Here is a 22,906-nt window from a genome sequence, read left to right as displayed (position 1 = left end):
GGGTAGAGGTAAGGTGTAAGGGATGGGTCAACAGTGTAATTATAAATGTAATTACAGAAATTAATTGCAGATGTAATTACATGCAGGTGTTTTTAAAATATAAGTACAATGTAAAAACATGTATGTACACAATAAGTGCATTATATCAAATGATTAATTTAAATGTAAGTGCATAGTAGTTAGGGCCACTTAATATAAAGTGGGACCAATGATTTTAATTTAAAGGATCTGGTCTCAGATTTATTTGATTGTAATTGTTTTGAGTGATGTGTATTTTTCTGTATATGTAAATTAACGTGTTTTGTTTCATGTTTAACTCAATGTGCTGCCTGTCTTGGCCAGGACCTCTTGTAAAAAAAAGATTTTAAATAGAGTTTTATTTCCTGGTTAAATAAAGGTTAATGATAATGATAATGATGTCATAAAATGATGCTGATATGTTGTCACAAGTTTTGTTTTTGTGTCTGCTTATATCTATAACTGCTCCAGTGGCATAACTGATATATATATATTTGGGTCATTAACATTTTTCAGTAGTAACTCATTGACTTGTTTATTTTCTCTTTTCTGACACTGCCAGCCTGAGCTTCAGCTGACAGACCTCAAAACATCCAATGTAATTTACAATTACCGAAAGACATGAAAAATAACCTTTGGGCAGTTCATGCACAGTAGGCATCTTAGTACAAAATTACAAGACAAAATAAATAAACTGCAATGTAAAATATTTACAAAGACAATCAAGACAATCCATTGTTGGCATCTCATGCATCTTCCAAAAATATACAAACACTTTTTAAGGGGTGCCATTGCAAACAAAGAGATATCCAGGCGTTAACAGTCAGTCTTTACCCTTTAGTTACCAGAAACACATGGATTTGTAAAGGCATCTTCATGTCAAACGCCTGTGATATTTAACTCTCCGTTCTAGAGTGGGCTCTCAGGCCATGCAGAGGTGGACTTCCTCTGAAACTTTTCACAACTAGAGAAGCCTGATCACGCTAAATTGTCCACAGAGACAGTCTCATGAATAGCTCTCGTTCTCATTCCACGTGGTCATCCATTGCTTCTTCTCAAGGGGATCTAACATGTCCTTTCCTTCTTTCAAGAGACGTGTCTCCTTACGAATCCTCACTGCATGATATTTCGGAACGCTGTCCTCGTATTTGGAGCGTTTGAAAAATCCACACTGACAGAGAAAGAAGAAAACCTCATTAAGCATAATTATAAAAACATTTAAAACTCACTCTGTGTGTATGCTTTGGAGAACACTGAGAGACGGGACATGCTTGACAAAACAGGACATGTAAAAGCACATCCATTAACACAATACAAAACAAAACTGAGCTTCACACGGAAAGAGCAAAGCACGCTGTGCAGCATGTGTCTTTCCCTTCCTTTTGTCAAAGCAAAGGATGAGTTAGTGAGTTAGGCCACACGTCATGCAGACACCGATCTGCTGCAGCGGTCGTGTTTTACCCTGGTAAGGAGAGCTAGGCCTCAGTGGACAGTTTGTCTGAGGGCTGAGTGTGAATCTCAGCTTTGTGAATTGCGGCATCATACTCGTCCTTCTGGGCCCGCTTGAAGAAACCGCACTACAGAGGGGGCAAATTCAGGGGTCATTGCAAACATGTCATGAGAAGGTTTGTACTAAAGACAGTGGAATTCAAATGTTCATATAATTAATATGCAGTGGCCACAAAAAGCATTTGGGCAGTTAAACCTGAATAAAAATGTGTCTTTTAATCAGCTGGGGTTTTGGTGATTTTTAGAAGATGTATGAAGTTCTCAAGTTTACACAGGTGTAGACAATCTAACAGACTAACAAACTACAATGATCCACTATCCTCTTGTGAAAAAGAATTATCCTTAAAGGGACAGTTCACCCAAAAATTCTGTCATCATTTACTTGCCTTCAAATTTTTCCAAACCTGTATGAGTTTCTTTCTTCTGCTGAACACAAAAGAAAATATTTTGAAGTATATGGGTCACCAAACAGTTGATAGACCTATTAACAGTTTCGTTACTTGTATTCTTCAAAATATCTTCTTTTGTGTTCAACAGAACAAAGAAACAACTTGAGGGTGAGTAAATGATGATAGAATTTTAATATTGGGGTGAACTATCCCTTTAATTGTACTGAATGTGTACTTGTGTACTTCAAATCCTAAAAGTAAAAAAGCTACAGTTTAAAAAAACAAAACAAAACAAAACAAAACAAAAAAAAACTGTATTTGCAGATAATACAATATTAATTAAATAAAATGCCACTTAAGTGTTAACTTTTAAAAAGTGCACTTTGTAATTATGTCAAATTAAGCATTTTACTTTAAAATACATTTGTCATGTTTTAAAGAATTACTACACTTATTTTGATGTGTTGACAAACATACTGAAGCACATATACTTGATTATAATTTTAACTGTAGTGTGTTATTTGATATTACATTTAAATGTAATATATTTTAAATGTATTAAATTCATTCCAAATGCATAATTACAAATATTTAAATATGAGACATAACTTTCAATAGAAATGGCAATAAAGTATATTTTAGTTTATCGTAAATGCTTGTCAGTACATTTGGCAGTACACTTTAACCATATTTCAAAAACTTTCAAATATATAAAGATGTACTTACTCTAGGTCCTACTTAAGTGGGTCAAAAAAAAAAAAAAACACTCTAAAGTTCAGCTAACTGCATTTAATATAAATTTAATCTATAATGTATTTTCATTTTATTGCAATTAACATGCAATTAAGTGTCTTGAAACATTACATTCAGTTCAGTTCGTACTTAAGTATATTCTTTAAAGTATATTTTTTCTGTAATATGTAGCCTACTCTTTGCTATGCTACAGTGTCCTTTTTCACAAAGGACACCTGATAAATCAATGTCACAATACAATTTATATCCATTATTTTGACATTTAAAACTTTTAAAACATTTATTTATTTAATTTTATTGCTCAAAAGGTATCATAGTATGGAGTCCTGCACATGACATGCGTACTATCGTGGTCACAAATTAAGAATTCGCTCTCTCGTTTTCATCATTTATTCCCTCGGTTTTGTAAATTGTGACCACGTTATACTGATTAGAATGCTAGTATACAATTAGTATCTTCTGTTGAATACAAAAGAAGATATTTTAAAGAATGTCAGTAATCAGACAGTTGACAGTAACCATTGACTTTCATAGTATTTTTTTTTCCTACTATGGAAGTCAATATGTGCCGTCAACTGCCTTGTTATAATATCTTATTAATATATATTAATATTAATATATTTTTATACCGCTACAGTTATACAGTATACTCATACAGGTTTGGTATGTTGGGTTTTTGTTTACTTTATGTCTGTGTGAGTGTTTTTTTTTTTTTTTTTACCTTCCAGAGTAACAGAACCAGGAGAGCCAGCATCAGAATTCCAGCTAACACAGCCACAAGAATGATCCACCATGGAACTCCTCCGAATGGAGTCACTGTCGCCTCTGGGAACACGGTCAGTCTCACCTGGGCATCAAATGTATGGTTGTTAAACAAAATATTTAAATTACAGGTATAAATATATTTAATATGTTACACTTTAGGAAACTGTGTTACCTGGGTCTCAGGGTTTTTAAGGACAATGTTCTTGGCAGAAACATCCAGACTTATGGAGGCTTTCACAATTATATCAAGGTAATTGTAGGATGCATAATCCTGTTTTAGAGAGGAAAACAAAACAGATTGCTTTAACAACCTCTTCCATTCATTCAAGGGAACAAAACAAGCACTACTTAATGTCCTTACTTCAAGGAAAGTGGAATTCCACAGCCGGGATTTCAAAATGATGACTGCAGTGCTGTCCAGGCCCTGTAGGGGGCATTTTATCTCCACACATCTGGCATCACCACTGCATGACTATGAGAAATAATCAAGTTCAAGTTGTTTTGGTCCTGTCATTCCTAAAAATGAAAGTTCACCACAAATCTAAATAACTAAATCTCATTACCAGAATCTTGTGCTTGCGTTTGTCAGTGAAGAGGGATGTTTTACTCCCGTCAGATGGTCTCCTCTCCTCCAGCTCACGCTTTCTCCTGGTTGACATCGACTCCTAAAAGTGTCACAGATGTGTCTACTTTTTGTCCATGTTGTTATCTGATTTAGCACCAATCTCAGCCAGAAAGTTTAACTCTTAAAATGTTTTCTTGAACTAGCATATTTTTTTCATCAGTTTGAAAAACTTCAAACAAATAGACAACTCATCAAAATGACTAACAGCATTCAATCAGATGTTTAAGATATATTATATATTATAAATTATATTTGGTACCTCACTCAGTCTGAGAGGGTTTATCTCTCTCTCAGGTGAACATGTGACTAACTGCAGGTCCTTGGTGTTGATCTTCATCAGATACAGCAGCCATTTCCCCACAGAACTTTCTTTAGGCCACTGGATGTTCAGGGATGCAGTACCGAAAGACTTCAGAGGCTTTCCCAAATTAATCACCTGCAAAAACATTTCATCTTAAGTTAGAAGTAGAGCTTTTCAAAAATGCTGGAAGTAACTTCTAAAAAGACATATGACTCTTTAAAATTATTTTGGCATTTACTCTGAATTCATATTCAATCAAGCTGCCGACTTCCTCCTCTGTCTTCATGGCACTCATGCCTCTGATTTCACCTCCAAAATACACCTGAGATGGCTTTGCAACCCTGATAAACAACAAGAAGACATTACTAAGATCCTTGTGGAGTGCTTAATTGTATTGAATGCACATGTGTACTTCAAATTTTAAAAGTATATTTTTTAAAAAGAAAAACTTGTATGTAATATAATAGTGAAATAAAGGGCATTTACACTTATTTTGATGTGCTGACTATCATACTAAAGCACATGTACAAGTAGGCCTACTTGATTATAATTTTCACTTTAGTGTGTTATTTTATGTTACATTTAAAGTTAATATATTTTAAATGTATTAAATTGCAACTTCATTACAGATGTGCATTTACAAATATATTTAAATATGACAAGTTTTAGTAGAAAGGACATTAAAGTATATTTTAGTTTACCATAAATGCTTGTCAGTACATTCAGCAGTACACTTTAACCATAGTTCATATTTCAACAGAAGTAATTATGAAATTACATAAAGATGTATTTAAGTCCAAGCACTCAAAAGTTCAGCTAAATATAATTAATATAAATTTAAACTATAATACATAGTTATAATAAACATGCAATTAAGTGTCCAAAAATATTACATTCAGTTTGGACTTAAGTATATTCTTTTAAAGTATATTATTTCCGTAATAAGTGCTCTTTTTAAAATATGCTAACGTGTTCTTTTTCAAAGGGGAGTCATTCAGCTAAGTATATTATGGCAGGGATACAGTACACTAGTAGTTATTAGCTGATTTTAACCTGGGGAAGAGTGCTTTTCTCAAGAGTACAGTGCTGACATTGATTTCTGTATTTCTACAGCTTCATGGTAAACTTTGCTTGAGACGCCTTGACATAAGAGTCCCACTGGCTCTACTGCTGCATGTTCTGCACAAAACCTGAATGTAATGGTTCAACTTGTATAATATTACTTTATAAGGCAATGAAAGACAGAAATTATTATGAGATTAATCCAGATATTTGCTTACACCTGCTGCTTCTGTTACTGCTGGAAATAAAAGACCCTAAAAATTTTGTGTCTCCTCTCGAGATAAAAAAGATCTCAAAAATGTCTTAAAATGAGCTTAGATTTGCCAAGATACCACATGAGATGAGAAATAAAGTGATGATACGTACCCTTGTACAGAAAGAAGAAGTTCAATCAGCACTTTGGCTTTGGCCGTCACTTTGCTCAGGCCTTCCTGTGAACTCGTCCTGTTTGAGAACATGAACATCAATATACATTCATCATACAATTACTTAAAACAGGTGTATGGTGGCTTTTTAGTTGTTTAAATTAAGAGTGGTTTTGATATTTATAATATTTCATACGTTTCCAGCTGAAGGTCGATCTCAACTTCTTTGGTTTCAAGTGATATCTTGCCAGTGCTCAATATGATATAGAATGTTACCTACAAAACAACCATTTTTATTAAAATGAAAATTCCTGATATAGATTAACATGGCATCTTTGAAGCATTACTGACCTCTGAATCCCGTTTAAAAGGGTTTCCCAGCTCACAGTCTGCCAGGGAGCCATTCTGATTGGCAGCACAGATCACATGTTTATCCTACAGCAGGACAGAGATTTGGTCACACAACATCAGAGCACAGAAGATGGAGTACTGGGTTAATCTTATCTGTATTTAAGGCATCTGCAGTTTTCTAGTCTCTTAGGCTCTGTATCTGGTATTAAGATGCGTTTTGTCTGATCGGATCACAAGTGGATGACGCTAAATACAGGTGTACACAGAGTCTAAATTGTTTTGAGCTTGTCCACTTTTAGACTACTTCCTAGAGGTAGTCGAAAATGTACTCAACTGGATTGCTTTCATAGTGTAAAGCTCATGTGGTCGAAAGCCTTCAATCAGCCAGACGGGAATTAAACTTTGTCTGCTGAAGACCCAAGTTGGGTTTGAAGATAAAAAAAACGTACCAAGCACAATGTTCTCTCACAATTCCTGATTTCTGAAGCAAAAAGTATAGTTCACTTTTTCATCATCAGAAGAGTGTGTGTGTAATATATGTGAACCGCCAGATTTTTGAAACCGTTTGTACTTGTATGTGCAGGTCACACATGCAAATTATTATTATATTTTTTTGTGCAGTAATTAGTTTATCCACAAGGTGGCAACCATGCCCTGGAGGCGTCAATTCACAAGGTAGTCAAAAAAAAAAACCTGCATGAACAGAACAGACCAGAATGCATGCAAGCTACAGCGATGATGGAGGCCTACATAGATGAGATATTGTGTGAAGAGTTAGAAAGTACCCTCATTTGTACAGGTCTAGCATGAAAGAATACAAAGATATTTACATGATTTGTAACTCATGGTGAGAGATTGCTCAAAATTGCGCATGCATCGAACGCCTGTGTATGCGTACGAGTCAAATGAAGTATACTTTCGAAGGCTGTGCGTTCAACTGTGTGCATACACTAGTGTACGCGTAAAAAATTTAAGTTTACTCAGGGCTTAACACACACTCACAGTGTTCAGCTGGTCTCGCGGCTGTCAGAGCAGAAATGAAAGCTGCTGCTCTCTGTGTTTTTTCTGTCATCTCTTTGTGCATTCATATGTAAATTGCACAAGCTTATTTTATCCATTAGCTTGAAAGATCTGAAAAAAAAAAACATATATTTACCCGCCTATAGACCCTCCCCTCAAAGAAATCAGGACAGAAGTGGTCGAAAGTGGACTAAAGCGACGGATTAAAACACCAGATGTAAATGGGTATGTCTCCCTCGTCTACTAGTGATCTGCTGGATCAAAACGCATCTTAATATCAGGTGGAAACAGGGCCCTATTGAGAGGACTTCACTGTACAGTATGGATCGGGGGTAATTGATTGAAGTTACATTGAGGTATTTAGTCTACTGAATCCCTGACAGAACCAACTGAACAACAAGAAGAAACAGAAAGAGTTCATAGAAATATAACAACAATATTATTGGTTCAATGGTGAAAGAATGATTGCAAATATGAAACAGAGAAGAGTGCCACAACAGAAAGGTTCAGGTCACATTACTAAGACAGCAGTTTAGATTTGTGATACACTTACAGTAGTTCTCAGAGATCTGAAGCCAGAGTATGAGAGGGATTCATCAAAGTGCCCCACCAATTTGGCTTCATGAGCATCATCTCCATTTCTGTTCCTCACTGTGACCTCCAGAGCAATGTCCTTCTGATCACTCAGAGAAATCACTGGCACACCATTCTCCCTGAGAGATGGGTTTGATCATTTAGCACACTGCACACCAACAAACAAACCTTTTATATTGATATATGTTCCTTAAATGACAAGCAATATATCATGTCTGGTAACAGATTATCAGGGCATGTAAAGAAGTCATTTGATGTATTAAAAAATCTAGTATTTTTATTTGTTATGTTACTGATACATTAAGATTTCTCACTTTCCACTTGTGATCGGCTCATATAACAGATGTAAATGGCTGGTGTAAACAGAGCTAGTGTGTGTTGTGTTTATGTTGCATGGTTCTAGAAGCTTGTGGTGTATTGCTGCTACTGTACACACAGAGGGAGAGGAGGAAACACGTCCTGTTTGGACTCCCTGTAGCAGAACCTGTACTGCAGCTGTAGGTTACTCTGGCAGATGTTGTCCGTGCCACAACCCTCTTTCAGGAAGTTCACCTAGGCCAGGAAAGATGGCAAATACAGTCTGTAGAGTAGGTTTATTGTATTACTTCATTAATCTGCCTATTACATTTTTTTCTGTCTATGCAAAGTTTTTTGTTGACATTTATGATATAAAATTTACTATTCTACATTATATTATATAAGTAATAAAAAGTACTGTTTTATAAGGTACTACAATACACTGAGGTGCAAATAATATCTGCCACTAAGTGCAAATATAGCAAAAGATCCAATTTACACTGAAAATAGCATTATGCACCAAGTGTAGTTAGATGCTATTTATACTTAGTGCAAATAGTTGCAGATATTTGCACCTCAGTGTTTTGTAGTACACTATAAAACAGTATGCAATAACAACATATTAAGTGTCTATGATTATATTTATTATGGTCCTAACCATAACTCTACCCCTAACTTATCCCTAAAATCAGAGGGAAAAGATAGGATTGTAAGCCCAAACTTGACATAAACTGTAAACTTGTCCCTCAAATCTGATATCTGGGTAATTGGAATGTTTTTCCAGAATCATCAAAGATGTTGATCCAGGAACATGTTGTTCAAGTAAATCAGATTCTGCGGTCAGTCACAGCAAAAGCTAAGGCCAATCGCCCCACAGGTCACTGCTTCTGTTATCAGACGGGCTTCTTTTGTAATTTTGTCTGGCTCAACTAGACAACAGTGGGTGGAGCGAGTGTAACAGCGTCTGCTAAAAAGGCGGGCTATTTGCGCTTGGTATAAATAGACACTCCATTATGTTTACAGTAAAGGATCTAAAGATGCATTGACTCTTCATTAGATTTCCTAAATAAGATGAGTATACCTCAGTGATGGTCTTGTTGGGCACAGTGGAGTCCAGTATTGGCACTAGTTGTGGCAGCGAGCTCTGCCGTTTGCCTCTCTTAGCACTCTGAATGGCCACAGAAACCTCGATAGGAATTGCTCTGAGCTTATCCCTGATGCCTTCCTGAAAACCAGCACACAGAAGATCCTACTCAGTCAACATGTATCGAAATAACATTTAATTAATGAGAGCTTAGACAGAGGCTGTTGGAATGTCATAATAAAAGTCCCCAAATCCAAAATGAGAATTATGAAAATCCAGAAATGAAAATCATGCCAATGTACAATATGATCGAAGTGCCGATGTATTATACTTGCAAACAAAAACGGAATTGATGTGGTTGTAGAGGTTCTTAAGTTATCAGCTCACTGGAGAGGAAGATTTTAGTTATGTTGGTCTGTTCCTCACATAAAAACATCATATGACTTTAGACAAATACAAATAAGCGTGTGGGCTATTTTTATCATACTTTTATGGTGTCAATTTTGTAGCTTGAAATTTCCAGTCCCCCATTCATTGTAGTTGCACAGAAAAGCACAACCATTACAAAATTTCATAGAAAATTTCCAGAATTTTTTCGGAGGTAAAATTTGATTGCAATAGCCATTAATCAGCTGTCAGCGAACATGTCACACTAGCGATCAAAGACTTAAAATTTTGGCCTAGGATCAGAGGAATCTTTTAGGATTCACAAAATTAGTCTCAGACAGCCAAATTGTGGGCAAAATTGTACAGTGGAACCCAGCTAGTTAGTAGTGTGTTGAAACTAGCACTTATGGTAAGGGCCGTGACATTTCCGAAACATGCTCGAAGACGTTGGCCAATCACAACACACTGGTCCAACCGACCAATCAGAGCACATTGCTCTTTTCAGAAGGAACAGAGAAACATGAACTAAACAGTGTTACTGACAAACTGAGAAGAAAGGTACTGGCAAATATGTGAAAAATAATGTGTTTTTTGAACATTCAAGCATGAAAACCTATTCTATAGTGCCCAAAAACAAAATCAAGGCTTTGTAATTGGCATACTGTGGCCTCTTTAAACTCTTTAAGCTCACGTTCATCTTCCTCCACTTTTGCAACGGCCACATCTCAACATCCAAACAACAACCGATGCAAAGAACCAAGTGCCCACCCCACATTTTTTGTTTTTTCAAAAAATCTGTTACATGTCACAATATGGAAGAAAATATCTATCGCTACGACTTTAAAGCTTTGTTTACTTGTAATCTGAGTTTGGTCTTGTAACAAGCTTTCTTGTTTTGTCCTCGTAGCTCCAGAGTGCCGGTCGACTGGAAGTCTTGATCCATCTCGTTCTTCTCCAGAAACACGACTCTAGATGGAAGACCCAGCTTCCTGCGGTACCACTCTGCCTCAAGTGTACAGGAAATGACTGGAAAAACAAACAAAAAAGATTAAGAATGTGTGAGCTTCAGACCTCAGAACAAAGACGTACACTTATTTACTCCAATGAACATAGCATCTTGACTTCTGTAACAGCATTATTAACACAGAATACATTTGGAATAAATCTTAAGGCCCATTCACACTACGAACAATAACTATAAAGATAAAGATAACTATATAATGTCCACACCAATCGACAAAGTTAAAGTTCTGTTTATTATAAGTGTGCTCTGCCACTTTAGATGCCAGAGCTCTTTAAAGTCCCTTTGATTTCTGATTGGTGGTCAGTGTTTTTATTGTTCATCACATTGTTGTAGACTGATTCCAACAATGTAGTTTCTCTGAGTTGTTATCGTTATAGTTGAGATGAGGATATCCCTATTCCCATACTGTAGAATTAGAATGATTATTAAAACTTATTGGTCATTGGTGTGAATGGCCCTTTTGACTAAATAACAAAAAACTGTAATAGATAATGAGAGTTTTTCATGATAAGAGCATAAACAGACTCACTGATCTTAGGGTTGTAGGTGGGAGGGTTTGCTCTATATGAGAAACAAGCTTCCACAGTCAAGCTGTGAAGAAACACACATAATTATCTTCTCAAAGGACATAGTTCAAAATGTCTAGCACATCTATAAGTGATGCTTTCAAAGTTCTCGTTTTGTCAGTATCTCACCAAATACTGTTGCCACACGTTTTCTTCATCAAGTCAATTTCCTTTGGCGTCACCTTGATGTCTTTTTTGATGCTTATAACAGTTTTGGACCTGCACACAAGAGGATTGTTGCTATAGCATATCACAAATCTTCAGGTAACAACTTTGACATGAAAAGTTAGCTGTCAGCACCTGTATATAAAAACTGTGTCAGAGAGCGACCCAACAGCGAGATCAGGGTACGAGTTGTGATCCAGGTCCATATTTCCAGCCAGAGAATAGCCAAACATCTTAATGTTGTGCTGCTTGCCCTCCAGTATCTGCAAGATAATATCAGATGTCTTAGTGTTTGTTGACACAGGTAGGTTTTTATTCATTGGTTTAACACCAAAGAATACAACAAAAAACACCATATATAGACTAAGATTATATTTTTATCACAACAGACAGAGTTAGTATGAAGTTACATCAGAAGAATTCAGATGTACAATTAAAATATGTAAGTATCTGGGTTTTTTTTTTTCCCACCAATGTTTTATCCTGAAAATGGAAAACCTTTTAAACTGAAAACATTGGAAAATGCTCATAGTGCCATTTATTCCTTTCAGTTCCACCATTACTTGATCCAAGTAATTTCTCACTGATGTGTTCCATTAAAATGGCAGACAGAAGAGAAAATTGAGAGAGACAGAAAGCAGAGAGTGTCTAACCTGAGCTGGTTTGGTAATGATGCCGTCAGCAGATCCATGGTAGATGTACACGCTACCAAACCCAGAATCTGCATATGGAGAACCTACTGCAATATCTGAGAAACATGCAGGAAGAATATTAAACAAACCAAAAATAATTCAAATATTTTGAATTCTAAACTAAAGATCAACTCTTGCACTCAACCTTCAAAAGAATCCAGATTAATGTCTCCAATGTTCTCCACAGCCAGTCCAAACATGGAGTCTTTGGTTCCATTCAGGCGAGTTGGGGTGACGTCCTTCCATCTTCCAGCCTTATTGATGTAAACATACACTGCTCCACCCACTTCCTCATCTCTCTGGAAGAACTGGGGTGCACCAACCACAACATCCTGCCAACTGGAGCGACAATCAATGTAATTTAGCTGCCGACCCTTCTGAAAAAGTATTTTAAAAAGTATGGAGCCCTAAAAGGGAAAATAAATGTTCCTTTAGGGGCTCCTAATATACTTTAAAAGAGTATACTTAAGTGAGAACTGAATGTAATGTCTTCAGAGACTTTGGTACATGTTATTTACAATTAAATGAAAATATATTATACATTAAATCCAATTAGCTGAACTTTAGCACGTTTAAGTACAGGAAGGACTTAAGTACATCTTTTATATATAATTTAAAAATGACTTCTATTGTCTTTGAAATAAGTTTAAAGTGTACTGCCAAAATATACTGACAAGCATTTATGGTAAACTAAAATATACTTTTGAAACCTGTATGTAAAGTATGTAAATATATTTTAAACATTTGTGATGATGCAGTTACAATTTTGTACATTTAAAATATATTAACTTTAAATTTAATATAAAACAATGCCGTAACAATGTCTTAAACATTGGTGGGGGGACCAAAGTTTTTCCGTTTTGTTTTGTTTTGTTGGGGCTATTTTTATTTAAAGATATTAAATAATGAAAGGATTAAAAGGGATCTAAGGGAATAAAAAATCCATAAATTCCATAAAAAAGTTGAGTAGTTTGCATCACTGTATGTTATTGTGGGTCGTTAAATATATCTATCCTAAAACTGTTGTCATATTTTTAATGTTTATCTACTTACACCTTACCACGCACATACTCTTTCACTGTAAAAACTAAAAGTGTTGCATTGGAATTCACTCTCGTCTTCAGTGAACATTAAGCCCGCCTTCTTTGATCTGATTCGCCGTCATTTTGACATTGGCGAGTGCTGTTAGACCACTGACCAGCCTAAAAAATGTAACTTTTTAAAAAGCTTTCTGTCATCCTAACAACAGAGTGGTGCATAATGGAGAGCAGCATTATGAAATATAAAATATTGGGAGGAAATTGTCACCCTCATTGCCCTGGTATAAAACACACACTAGTTAAAACTATAATCAACTAATGTATGATGTTAGACAACAGATTAAAATAAGTGTAGTACATCTTTAAAACCAGACAAAACATTTTTTAAATAAATATTTTAAATTTGATTATTTAAAACGTACTTTGACGTAAAACTTTTAATCTGACATTACAATTACAAATGCACATACAATACAGACTGAGACTTGAGCAAACTCCTTTTTTAAAAGGGCGCTCACAATCTACTAACTTCTTTTCATAATAAACAACATTTTCTACAGATCTTGTATCACTCACCCATCTCCATTCAGGTCCACCACAGCAACATCATATCCAAACGAGGATGCGAGTCCTGGTCCTTCCAGAACGTGTTCAGGTGTGAGCATGGTAGACGCTTCGCCTTCCTTCCTCAGAAACACCACTGCACCATTGTGATTGGCTCTCGGCGCTCCTGACACTATGATGAGTTTGCCCTTTTCTGTGATACTGTGGCCGGAATCTAGAGAGAATCCTTTACATATACGAGATTCAGTGTCACAAAAGCATGAATGTCAAAACACACTAACTGATTGACCACAGCACACACATTCATACATACATGGTGCTCACACTCACCTAAGTAACTGTTGGCTGGTACTGGCACTAGATTTGGATCAAGGCGGTTTTCATCCCCGACCTCATATGGACCATCATCAAACAAGCCCATTTCCAGCAGAGTGTTGTTCTTCTGCTCGACGCGCACTATACCTAGAGAACGGATGTGTTGGGGTGAGTATTAAACAACAAGATTATTGTGACACAGCAAAACAAATGATTTAAGTACTAGTTACGAGAAACATGAATTTAATTGTGCAACCCCCTGTGAAAAAAAGTGTGCTTAATTGTATTGAATGTGCACTTGTAATTGTAAATCTTGAATTTCAAATAATAATAATAATAATAATAAAAAAACATAATATGAATAATATAATATTTTTGAAATAACAGAACAGTTGCCACTTAATGGTACTTCAAGAGAGTACAATTTCATGACTTTTTTTTCTTATCACACTTAAGTACACTTTTAAAAGGTGCACGTTGTAATAATGTCAAATAGTGCACTTATTTCAATGTGTTGACTAACACATACTACAGGACATGTTAAATATTTCATTGTAACTGTGTGGTGTTATTTGATATTATATTAATATATATTTATATATTTTAATAAACTAATTGTAACTTAATCATTACAAAATTTGCAATTACAAATATTCTTTGTACATAGCATACAAATTTCAATAGAAATTACATTAAAGTATATTTTAATTAACTTTAAAAAATATAATTAAGTGGTTCAAAACAAGTACTCTAAGGTTCAGCTAATTGCATTTAATATAAATTTAAACAACAACACATTCAGGGTTGTAATATAAATATGCAATTTTAACCAGGACATGGGCCATTAAGGTGCGGTTACACTGCACTTTTCATTCCATTGACTTCCATTCAAAAGCATGTGAATGCGTCAGACCAGAAATGCAAGCTTGTGCGAAAAAAACATTTTGCATTTCGCTGCATTCCAAAGTTCAAGTTTGGTGAACTCTGACCTGCAAATTCACATCACGTGAAGACGTGCGACCAGTAGAAGATTGATTCATCATGGCATGACCTCTTGGCTGAATTAAAAGAAGTAGACTGTGACTTCATATCACAACCGTTACAGCATCCGAAGAAATTTCACACGTTCAAAGTCTAGTGTGACCGTCTAGTTCTAGTCTAGTCTAGTCTAGTCTAGTTCCGCTGCTCTCGAGACATGTTGCGCTCATCTCTCATTAGCAATATCTCCAGTGGTCTTGTTCAGCTCCATCATCACTCGCTATGCTCTGCTTCATACTACAGTAATGTTAATAATCTCATCCATGAACATGATTTTTGCCCGAGTCCCATCCCGATTCTTTTACACTGTCTAGATATCAAAACAACACATCCCATGATTCCACAAAATCAAGGATAAGCCACTGAATAAGTGACCTCTAGTGGCGAAAATTTACATATTGTGGCTTTAACAGATCAAATATTCACATATCCCTGTGATCTCCCAGATGAAGGTTAGTTTTAAAGTAACCGTTTAATGTTTAACAGTTTGTGAAGGAGAATTGTATCCTAATTTAGTTACCTGGTGTTTGGTAACGAAGGGCCTACTTTGCATCAGCAACACTGACTCAATGACAAACAAGTCATTCATAAGAAGACAACTGATGGCACCTGTATTAATAGCAACTACTTTATAACTATTTAATCAATTGATTGTTAATCATAAATATAGAGGGCTGCTACTCGGTATAATAGTTTTCAAGAACATTATGTAAATTGGTAAACTATTTAGCCTAGGCTACTAAAACGAAATACCAAAACTTAACATCCCTTCTGAGCTCAAGTCTGGGCAAACCACTGAGTAAGCACCAATCAGAGATTGCATTTTTATGATGTCATCATGTAGACTAATTACAAAGTATTTTATAGTATTTTAAAACTACAAAAATACAGAACACTAAAATATTTTGATACAAAATACAAAGCCATTTTCATCAACCCTATCAAATACAAATTACAAAATACTCTTTTGTATTTGAATTGCATATTTGAAATACATGTATCATAAATACTGCCCATCCCTGAACACATTTTAATTTAATTTAAATTAACATGCAATTAAGTGTCTAAAAACATTACATTCAGCTTGTGCTTGAGTATATTCTGCACTTAAGTATATTATTTCTGCAAGAAGTACTCTTTTTAAAAGTAAGTTAAAATGTACTTCTTTTCCACAAGGTAATAAAACTGCGAAGTAAGAATATTGTAAATGAGAAAGGTTGCAGTGCTTCTCCTCACCAGAGGAGGTCACTAAACATTTAAAACACTTTAACATTTAAAATGTATATAGTGTAAATGCATATAAAATGTAATTTGAAACACTATTTTTATGGATCAGTCCATCATAATAAATAAATGGTAGCAATATGAGGTGTTCATGAGGTAAGAGCATGCCAAAGGTCAAAACAATGACCTGTGTTTAACTTTTTGATGCACAGGAATCGTGATTATAAAGTTGACACATATTTTCTGCTATTTTTCAATTTCAGAGTGGATCAGACTTTGTCCCCAAAAAGTCTGGCTACATGAGGCTACTTCTGGTGTACTATACCTCAAAGTTACCTCAGTATCTTATCAAATAAGTGTGTGTGTGTGTGTGTGTGTGTGTGTGTGTGTGTGTGTGTGTGTGTGTGTGTGTGTGTATGTGTGTGTGTGTGTGTGTGTGTGTGTGTGTGCACATTGCCTAAAACACACTGGTGGATCCAAAATTGACAATATTAATATTCATGCATTTTATTCATATTTCATGTTAATAAGTTATGGCTTATGATTTATCAATATTACTTTTGATTTCATATATTCATGTACTCATACTCCATATATTAATCCTCATCATATTTTCAAGTATTTACTCTTTAATGTACTCCTTTATGGTTATTCTTCTTTTATCTTTAAGAGTATGTATGCTTGCTATATTGTTCTTCAAGTGTTCCAATGTGACAGGTCATGTTGACACGTTTGTGGTTAGATATGGAATGCCTGTCAAGTTTCACTGAAGTGAAGATATTCTCAGAATTGATGTTCTTGTGCACATGATGTACCTTTTCTTGGAATAATATTTTGTATTCCAATGAAAGGCGATATTTGAAATGTGTTGATGTTATTATTCTGTGGTTCCGAAAAAGGTGGTTCTATCTCTCATTTCATTCTCCAAAGTGTCTTAATTTTGTTCCTTCTTTCTCTATATTCTGATCTTCATCTTCATCTGTTAGATACAATACTCTGGATTTTATTATTAACTATTAATTGTTTAATTAATTTGTCTGTCTCTATAATTTTTACTTTTTAATTAATACATTTTTTATTCCTTATTCAAATTTGATTTCTGACATAATCATTGCTGGACTGCCTGGATCTCATTTTCTCAAGTTTTTGCTTCAACACAAAAACACCATTTTATGTATTGCATCAAATGTCATTTCTACCTTTCCAGTTGTATGCCCCTGGTGCTCCAAAGATGACATAATGGTAGTCTTTAGTGAAGGTGGCAGCCAAGCCTTGCTGACAGGCCCCGAATCTTTCATGACCCCTAGTGCGGCCATCACAGAATTTCCAGTTCCCCCCATCCTCATCTGATTGGCTGTCAATGCTCAGATCTTGACTGAGCATGTAGCAGCGTCCAGTGATGTCACGCGCCTCTTGGGGTGTGTTCGGGAACAACAGACGCTGGTAGCGATGGGCACATGTCTGACACAGAAAGAAAGAGTTCTTTGCTGATATAGTACGTGTCAGACATTGTGTGACACAAATAATAAATCTAAACTGTCAGAGTGATGACACTGTAACGTACTGATGTAAGTAGCTGACATACCACAATCTTGCCTCCAGGTCCTTGGCTCTGAACAGTTACACCCATCCACTGGTTCTCCTTATTCTCCACACGAACATCAACTGTGAGAGTCACCATGAACAGAAACCAAGACACGATTAGAACTCAAGATCTATCAAAGGATCCTTGCACTGCTGACTTGAGCATTGAAACCACTCAAATTATATTCACGACAGCCGTCAGCAGACATCAACTGCACATGCCTGAATTCTCATATAAATGAGATTGTTAAATCTTTGGTACAAAGATGATTTTTCTGCTTACCATCATTGTCAAAGTCCACTCGAGTACAGTCATTAGGATGGGAGGTGATGTCACAGCTGTACAGCCCACCTGTGATGTTTGCCCCCTGATTGGATAAAGCCCTGGCTTTGGGAGCACCAATCAACAATCTGTGCAAAGAAAAAAAATGTAAAATAATTAATTTTTTTTGTTTTTGCCAGTAAACTTCCAGCAATGACTATATTATTGTCAGCATTGCATGTATCTTGTGTAAATATAAGGTAATCCCAGAGTTCATTGTGAAAAGCTCAGTGAAAGATATCGACAATACAGATAAAAAAAAAAAAAACTCTATATAATTAACTCATTCCCCACCAGTGTTTTTTTTTTTTTTTTAAGTTGCCAGCCACCACTGGCATTTTATAATTTTCACAAAAATTTCATGGCCCCCAGAATATTTTGTTGTATGATTATCTGAACATGCAGAATATAAAGATAAAGAACAGAACCTGTGCTTTTATTGTAGCTTCATGCATTGCTTCATGTGGTTAAGTTTCATAAAAAGCCACATTTTTAACAAAAAGCTGAGAAAAGTTTTTTTGTTGTTCTTCTTACCCCCCCCCCGTTTATCTTTGTTAATGTTAATTTCAACATTTACTAATACATTATTAAAATCTTGTTAACATTAGTTAATGCACCGTGAACTAACATGAACAAACCATGAACAGCTGTATTTTCATTAACTAACGTCAACAAAAATGAACAAATACAGTAACAAATGAACTGCTCATAATGTTAATTAATACATTAACTAATGTTAACTAATGACCATTATTCTAAAGTGTTACCGAAAAGTGTAGTGTGACACTCCCTTAGTTGAGCAGCAGCACTACTTAGTTGAGGAGCACTATTTGCTGCTATAGATGATTTTGGAACAGAGCCATAGATTGGTAGGAAGACAAAATACAGGAAAGACCTTGTAATTATGACATAATTATCAGTCTTTCATAAATGAGACTGGTGCTTTCTGATGAAGAGGATCTGACAGATTATTTCATCAGCGGGTGTCTTCCTGTTACCAAGGCCATCAGCCAGCTGCAGCAAATCAATTATTTACATACACACTGCTGTCATCACACCAGAACTAAACACACATTGATTAGTGTAGATGTTAGGGGAAATCCTAATCATGTGTCTTTTTTTAAATCAACATTGAAAAGAATTCAGTATGAGATGCTGGTAAATGTAGCGATGACCTCTACATGAGTCATGCTGGTGATTTTGCACTTTTAATGACTGCTTATCAAAATAATTGTGAATAAATCGTGAGCACGTGCTTGTGAAATCTGAAAATAATAAAACAGAATATCCATGAAATCAGGACTTGACTAACACAATATCTTCATTGTATCATAGCACATAAATAAACATTGAACATGAATATGACCATATATCCATCTGCTGCATAACCAATCCCTTTTTCCACAATTCATTCCAGACACACCTTTCCTGAGAGAAGGAAAATTCTATCACTGCCTACTATTACATCAATAGCAGTTTAAGTTTTTCAATGAATAGTCTTTTCTTTTTTCTTTTCTTTTCTTTTCTTTTCTTTTCTTTTCTTTTCTTTTCTTTTCTTTTCTTTTCTTTTCTTTTCTTTTTTAATGTACGAGACGAGATATAACATGGCGTGACAGTGAGGCACACAGTGGCAGTTACAGTATTTTCTAAAGCTCACACACACAGCGGTTCAGAACAGCTGGCTCAGCAACTGTTACTCTGAAGAAACGTTTCCAGAACAGTCTTCTTGTTTGACAGCCCTTATGAATCAACTGTTCTGGGCACTTCAGTAAATTAAAAAATGAAAAACTTGGCTCTGTCAGACTTACAGTCAACACAGGGAACTTATTGTAAGACAAATAAAGGAATCAATAAATATTGGCATCCATTTTTTTCCAGGCAGAGTTCTGGGCATGTTTCTGACTTACTTTTAGAGACTGTATTACAGAGCCCCACACATGACATACAGTGTTCAGAATTATTGGCACCCTTGGTAAATATGATCAAAGATGACTATAAAAATAAATCTGCACTGTTTATCCTTTTGATCTTTAATTCATAAAATTAGAAAAAAATCTAACCTTTCATTGAAGGAAAAGAATTGAAAGTGGGGGAAAATCACATTATGAGATAAATGTTTTTCTTCAAAACACATTGGCCAAAATTATTGGCACCCTTTTATTCAATACTTTTTGCAACCTCCTTTTACCAAGATAACAGCTCTGAGTCTTCTTCTATAATGCCTGATGGGCTTGGAGAACACCTGATAAGAGATCAGAGATTATTCCTTCATACAGAATCTCTCCAGATCCTTCAGATTCCAGCTTCATGTTGGTGCTTCGTCTCTTGAGTTCACTCCACTCGTTTTCTTCAGGTTTCAGGTCAGGGGACTGGGATGGTCATGGCAGAAGCTTCATTTTGTGCTCAGTAACACATTTTTGTGTTGGTTTTGATGTTTGTTTTGGATCATTGTCCTGATGGAAGATCCAACCATGGCGCATTATTGGATTACTAGCAGAAGCGGTCAGGTTTTGATTTTTTCATTTGTTGGTGACAGATAAAATGACCTTTCAATGAAAGGTTAGATTTTTGCTAATTTCATGAATTAAAGATCAAATAAAATGCACAAAAATTGCAGATTTATTTTTACAGTCATCTTTGATCATATTTACCAAGGGTGCCAATAATTCTATTGGCTAAGTCTGAAAGGTGAAAAATGCTGCCTCTACTGGCAGGATACAGAGGTAGGCAGCAAGGCATGTCCAAATCCTGAGATACCTTCATCTGACTGGCAGCACAAATGTATCCTTTGCTGCGTTTGATATCCCACAATCCTGTGGTTCCCATTATGTGAAAGTTGAGCTAAAAAATAAATATGCTGTCTGAAAGTTGCAGTTCGTTGTAAGTTTGTGTGTAAATGTAATTTTTTTTACCAACTTTATCCACTTTTCTTGTGAGAAATTACTGTTGTAGTAATTAAATGTTCACTTTGTTGTCACCAAAACCCTTTCTATTTTGTTGTAGATCATTAAACTGTTACACTCCTTCAGACGTCTGTCCGAAATACGTTTTGTGAGGTACCTTCGCACGCCTCCAATTGCCCATGACAGGGCAGAGAGGCAACAAGTCAGCTGACTAAGCTTTTGGGCGCAGCCAATGTGTATATCAATACCACAAATTAATATTTAGTTCCTAAGACTGACTTATAGATCAGCACGTTTTATTAATTTGTTACCTCATTTTAAGTAAATCGCGAGCACCATATAATAATTTGTTCCCTTATTTTACTAAATTGTGGCTAAGTTGTAATAATTCATTCCCTTATTTTACTTAAATCAAAACGAGCAAATAAACTACTTCAGCGTGGCAACAATTGCCATGTGCTCTGTGTGTCCTTGGACTTTTATGTTTCCTGTGCTTTACTAACTCTATAGTCAGTTGTCTTTCCTGTTGATTAGCTCTCCCCATGTGTTTCCTATTAGCCACTCCCCCTTGTTATACTGTTTAGCTTGTTTACCAGTGGCCTGTTGCACAAAGCTGGTTTCAGTTTTTTCCCAGGTAAGTTCAAGATTAGTTTGAGCAAACTCAGTTTTTTCGGGTTTATGAATGTGGATTGGTTTTAAAGCAGGTTTCATTGCTATAGTAACTTGCGCTACATGACTAACCTGCTCTGGAGCAGGTTTATTCTGAATTAGAGATCGTAAACCCAAACTGGACCAATCAGTAGTGAGTAAAGTCACACATATCGCAGTAATGATGAATGATGCAATAAAGCCACTCCCCCTGTATCTCTCACTCCAAATTAAAGCAGTTTAGAGTGAAAACATATTAGAGACAAAATTGCTCATCTTTTGCTGCTAATTATTTATTATATTTATATTATATGAATTAATTATGTATAATTAATATAATAGTATATTCATATAATTATTATATTACTTGACAATTAATATTTAACTTTGCTTTTAAATTTATATAAATATAATACATGCATCGATATATAAAGCTTTTAAACAAATTTATGTGTATTCATTTGAGCTCTTTGTGAATCTAATATAAATTATTATACTATAAATTATTAGGCATATTTCTTTGATTCACATGCATTGATATAGTCATATATATAGTATATAGTATATATAAACTTTCACTGCAGCAGGGTTTATTCCTGCTTGTAAATGCATTTAATTTCATGATATTTTTCATAACAATCTCTTAATCTTCAGAAGAGAAGTGAGTTGTGCGGCTCTCTCGCGAGAAGTGAATCAAACGGACGCTCTGCATGTTCCGTGTGATTGGCTTTTTGCCGCACGTGTCACTTTCAGTCGACAGAGAAAGTTTATACAGAGCGTTTGTTCAGCTAGCTTCATGCATCTGGCCACTGGTGTGTGTGTATAAGCCTTAGTGTCTTCCTTGTTACTGGGTCAGTCATTTGACACAGATGTAATGTTCCTGTTCCTAGTGTTCTCTGTGTATTTGTTTGCTTTATTTATTAAACTATCCTGTGCCTATCCACATCTGCTGCCTGTGCCTGCTTTCTCTGCTCATGACAATGATTTATTAAAATGAGAGAGCGAATTCTTAATTTGTGGTCATGTTATATATTTTTGTCCACATGTCATGTGTGGGGCTACATACAAAATAAATGAAAAATGTCCTCAGAAGTTTGTTAAATCTAAAACAAACTCTTTTGGGGATGTCATCAAAAAAGGCTAATGAAATTTCAAAATGTCTACAAAAGGTTGGGTGTATACTGCTACACAAGTGAATCAATCACAATAAAACTAGATTGTCACCATCATTATCAAAAAAGCTGTCTGCACTACAAGTGTGCAATGTCGGATTGTAAATTAAATTGAAAAATTGGACAGGT

The 22,906-nt window shown here is 35.4% G+C and overlaps 1 protein-coding gene across 2 annotated transcripts in view; it reads right to left on the bottom strand.

The window, feature by feature from the left end:
• Nucleotides 1–535: 535 nt before the first annotated feature.
• itga6a (integrin, alpha 6a) overlaps nucleotides 536–22,906 on the bottom strand; it is a 36,731-nt gene continuing 14,360 nt past the window's right edge. Inside the window, exons 2-26 of one of the 2 annotated variants that reach the window (XM_067409229.1) lie at nucleotides 18,016–18,143; nucleotides 17,734–17,813; nucleotides 17,348–17,609; nucleotides 13,902–14,033; nucleotides 13,584–13,797; nucleotides 12,113–12,306; nucleotides 11,929–12,023; nucleotides 11,411–11,538; nucleotides 11,240–11,329; nucleotides 11,074–11,135; nucleotides 10,377–10,546; nucleotides 9,131–9,274; nucleotides 8,189–8,304; nucleotides 7,712–7,871; nucleotides 6,139–6,222; nucleotides 5,984–6,063; nucleotides 5,789–5,866; nucleotides 4,599–4,701; nucleotides 4,319–4,495; nucleotides 3,998–4,099; nucleotides 3,796–3,906; nucleotides 3,607–3,705; nucleotides 3,391–3,516; nucleotides 1,480–1,595; nucleotides 1,050–1,189 (exon numbers count right to left, since the gene is read on the bottom strand). In XM_067409229.1, coding sequence (XP_067265330.1) covers nucleotides 1,494–1,595; nucleotides 3,391–3,516; nucleotides 3,607–3,705; nucleotides 3,796–3,906; nucleotides 3,998–4,099; nucleotides 4,319–4,495; nucleotides 4,599–4,701; nucleotides 5,789–5,866; nucleotides 5,984–6,063; nucleotides 6,139–6,222; nucleotides 7,712–7,871; nucleotides 8,189–8,304; nucleotides 9,131–9,274; nucleotides 10,377–10,546; nucleotides 11,074–11,135; nucleotides 11,240–11,329; nucleotides 11,411–11,538; nucleotides 11,929–12,023; nucleotides 12,113–12,306; nucleotides 13,584–13,797; nucleotides 13,902–14,033; nucleotides 17,348–17,609; nucleotides 17,734–17,813; nucleotides 18,016–18,143 — 3,037 coding nt within the window. In that variant the 3' untranslated portion in view covers nucleotides 1,050–1,189; nucleotides 1,480–1,493. Of the gene's footprint in view, nucleotides 1,190–1,479; nucleotides 1,596–3,390; nucleotides 3,517–3,606; nucleotides 3,706–3,795; nucleotides 3,907–3,997; nucleotides 4,100–4,318; nucleotides 4,496–4,598; nucleotides 4,702–5,788; nucleotides 5,867–5,983; nucleotides 6,064–6,138; nucleotides 6,223–7,711; nucleotides 7,872–8,188; nucleotides 8,305–9,130; nucleotides 9,275–10,376; nucleotides 10,547–11,073; nucleotides 11,136–11,239; nucleotides 11,330–11,410; nucleotides 11,539–11,928; nucleotides 12,024–12,112; nucleotides 12,307–13,583; nucleotides 13,798–13,901; nucleotides 14,034–17,347; nucleotides 17,610–17,733; nucleotides 17,814–18,015; nucleotides 18,144–22,906 lie in introns of both variants that reach the window. The other variant, XM_067409228.1, reaches the window with a different exon arrangement.

The sequence above is a fragment of the Chanodichthys erythropterus genome, chromosome 14 (assembly GCF_024489055.1).
Source record: "Chanodichthys erythropterus isolate Z2021 chromosome 14, ASM2448905v1, whole genome shotgun sequence".
In the NCBI taxonomy this organism is placed as follows: Eukaryota; Metazoa; Chordata; class Actinopteri; order Cypriniformes; family Xenocyprididae; genus Chanodichthys; species Chanodichthys erythropterus.
The sequence above is the reverse complement of the archived record's forward strand: the minus strand, read 5'-3'. Positions and strand labels throughout refer to the sequence as shown.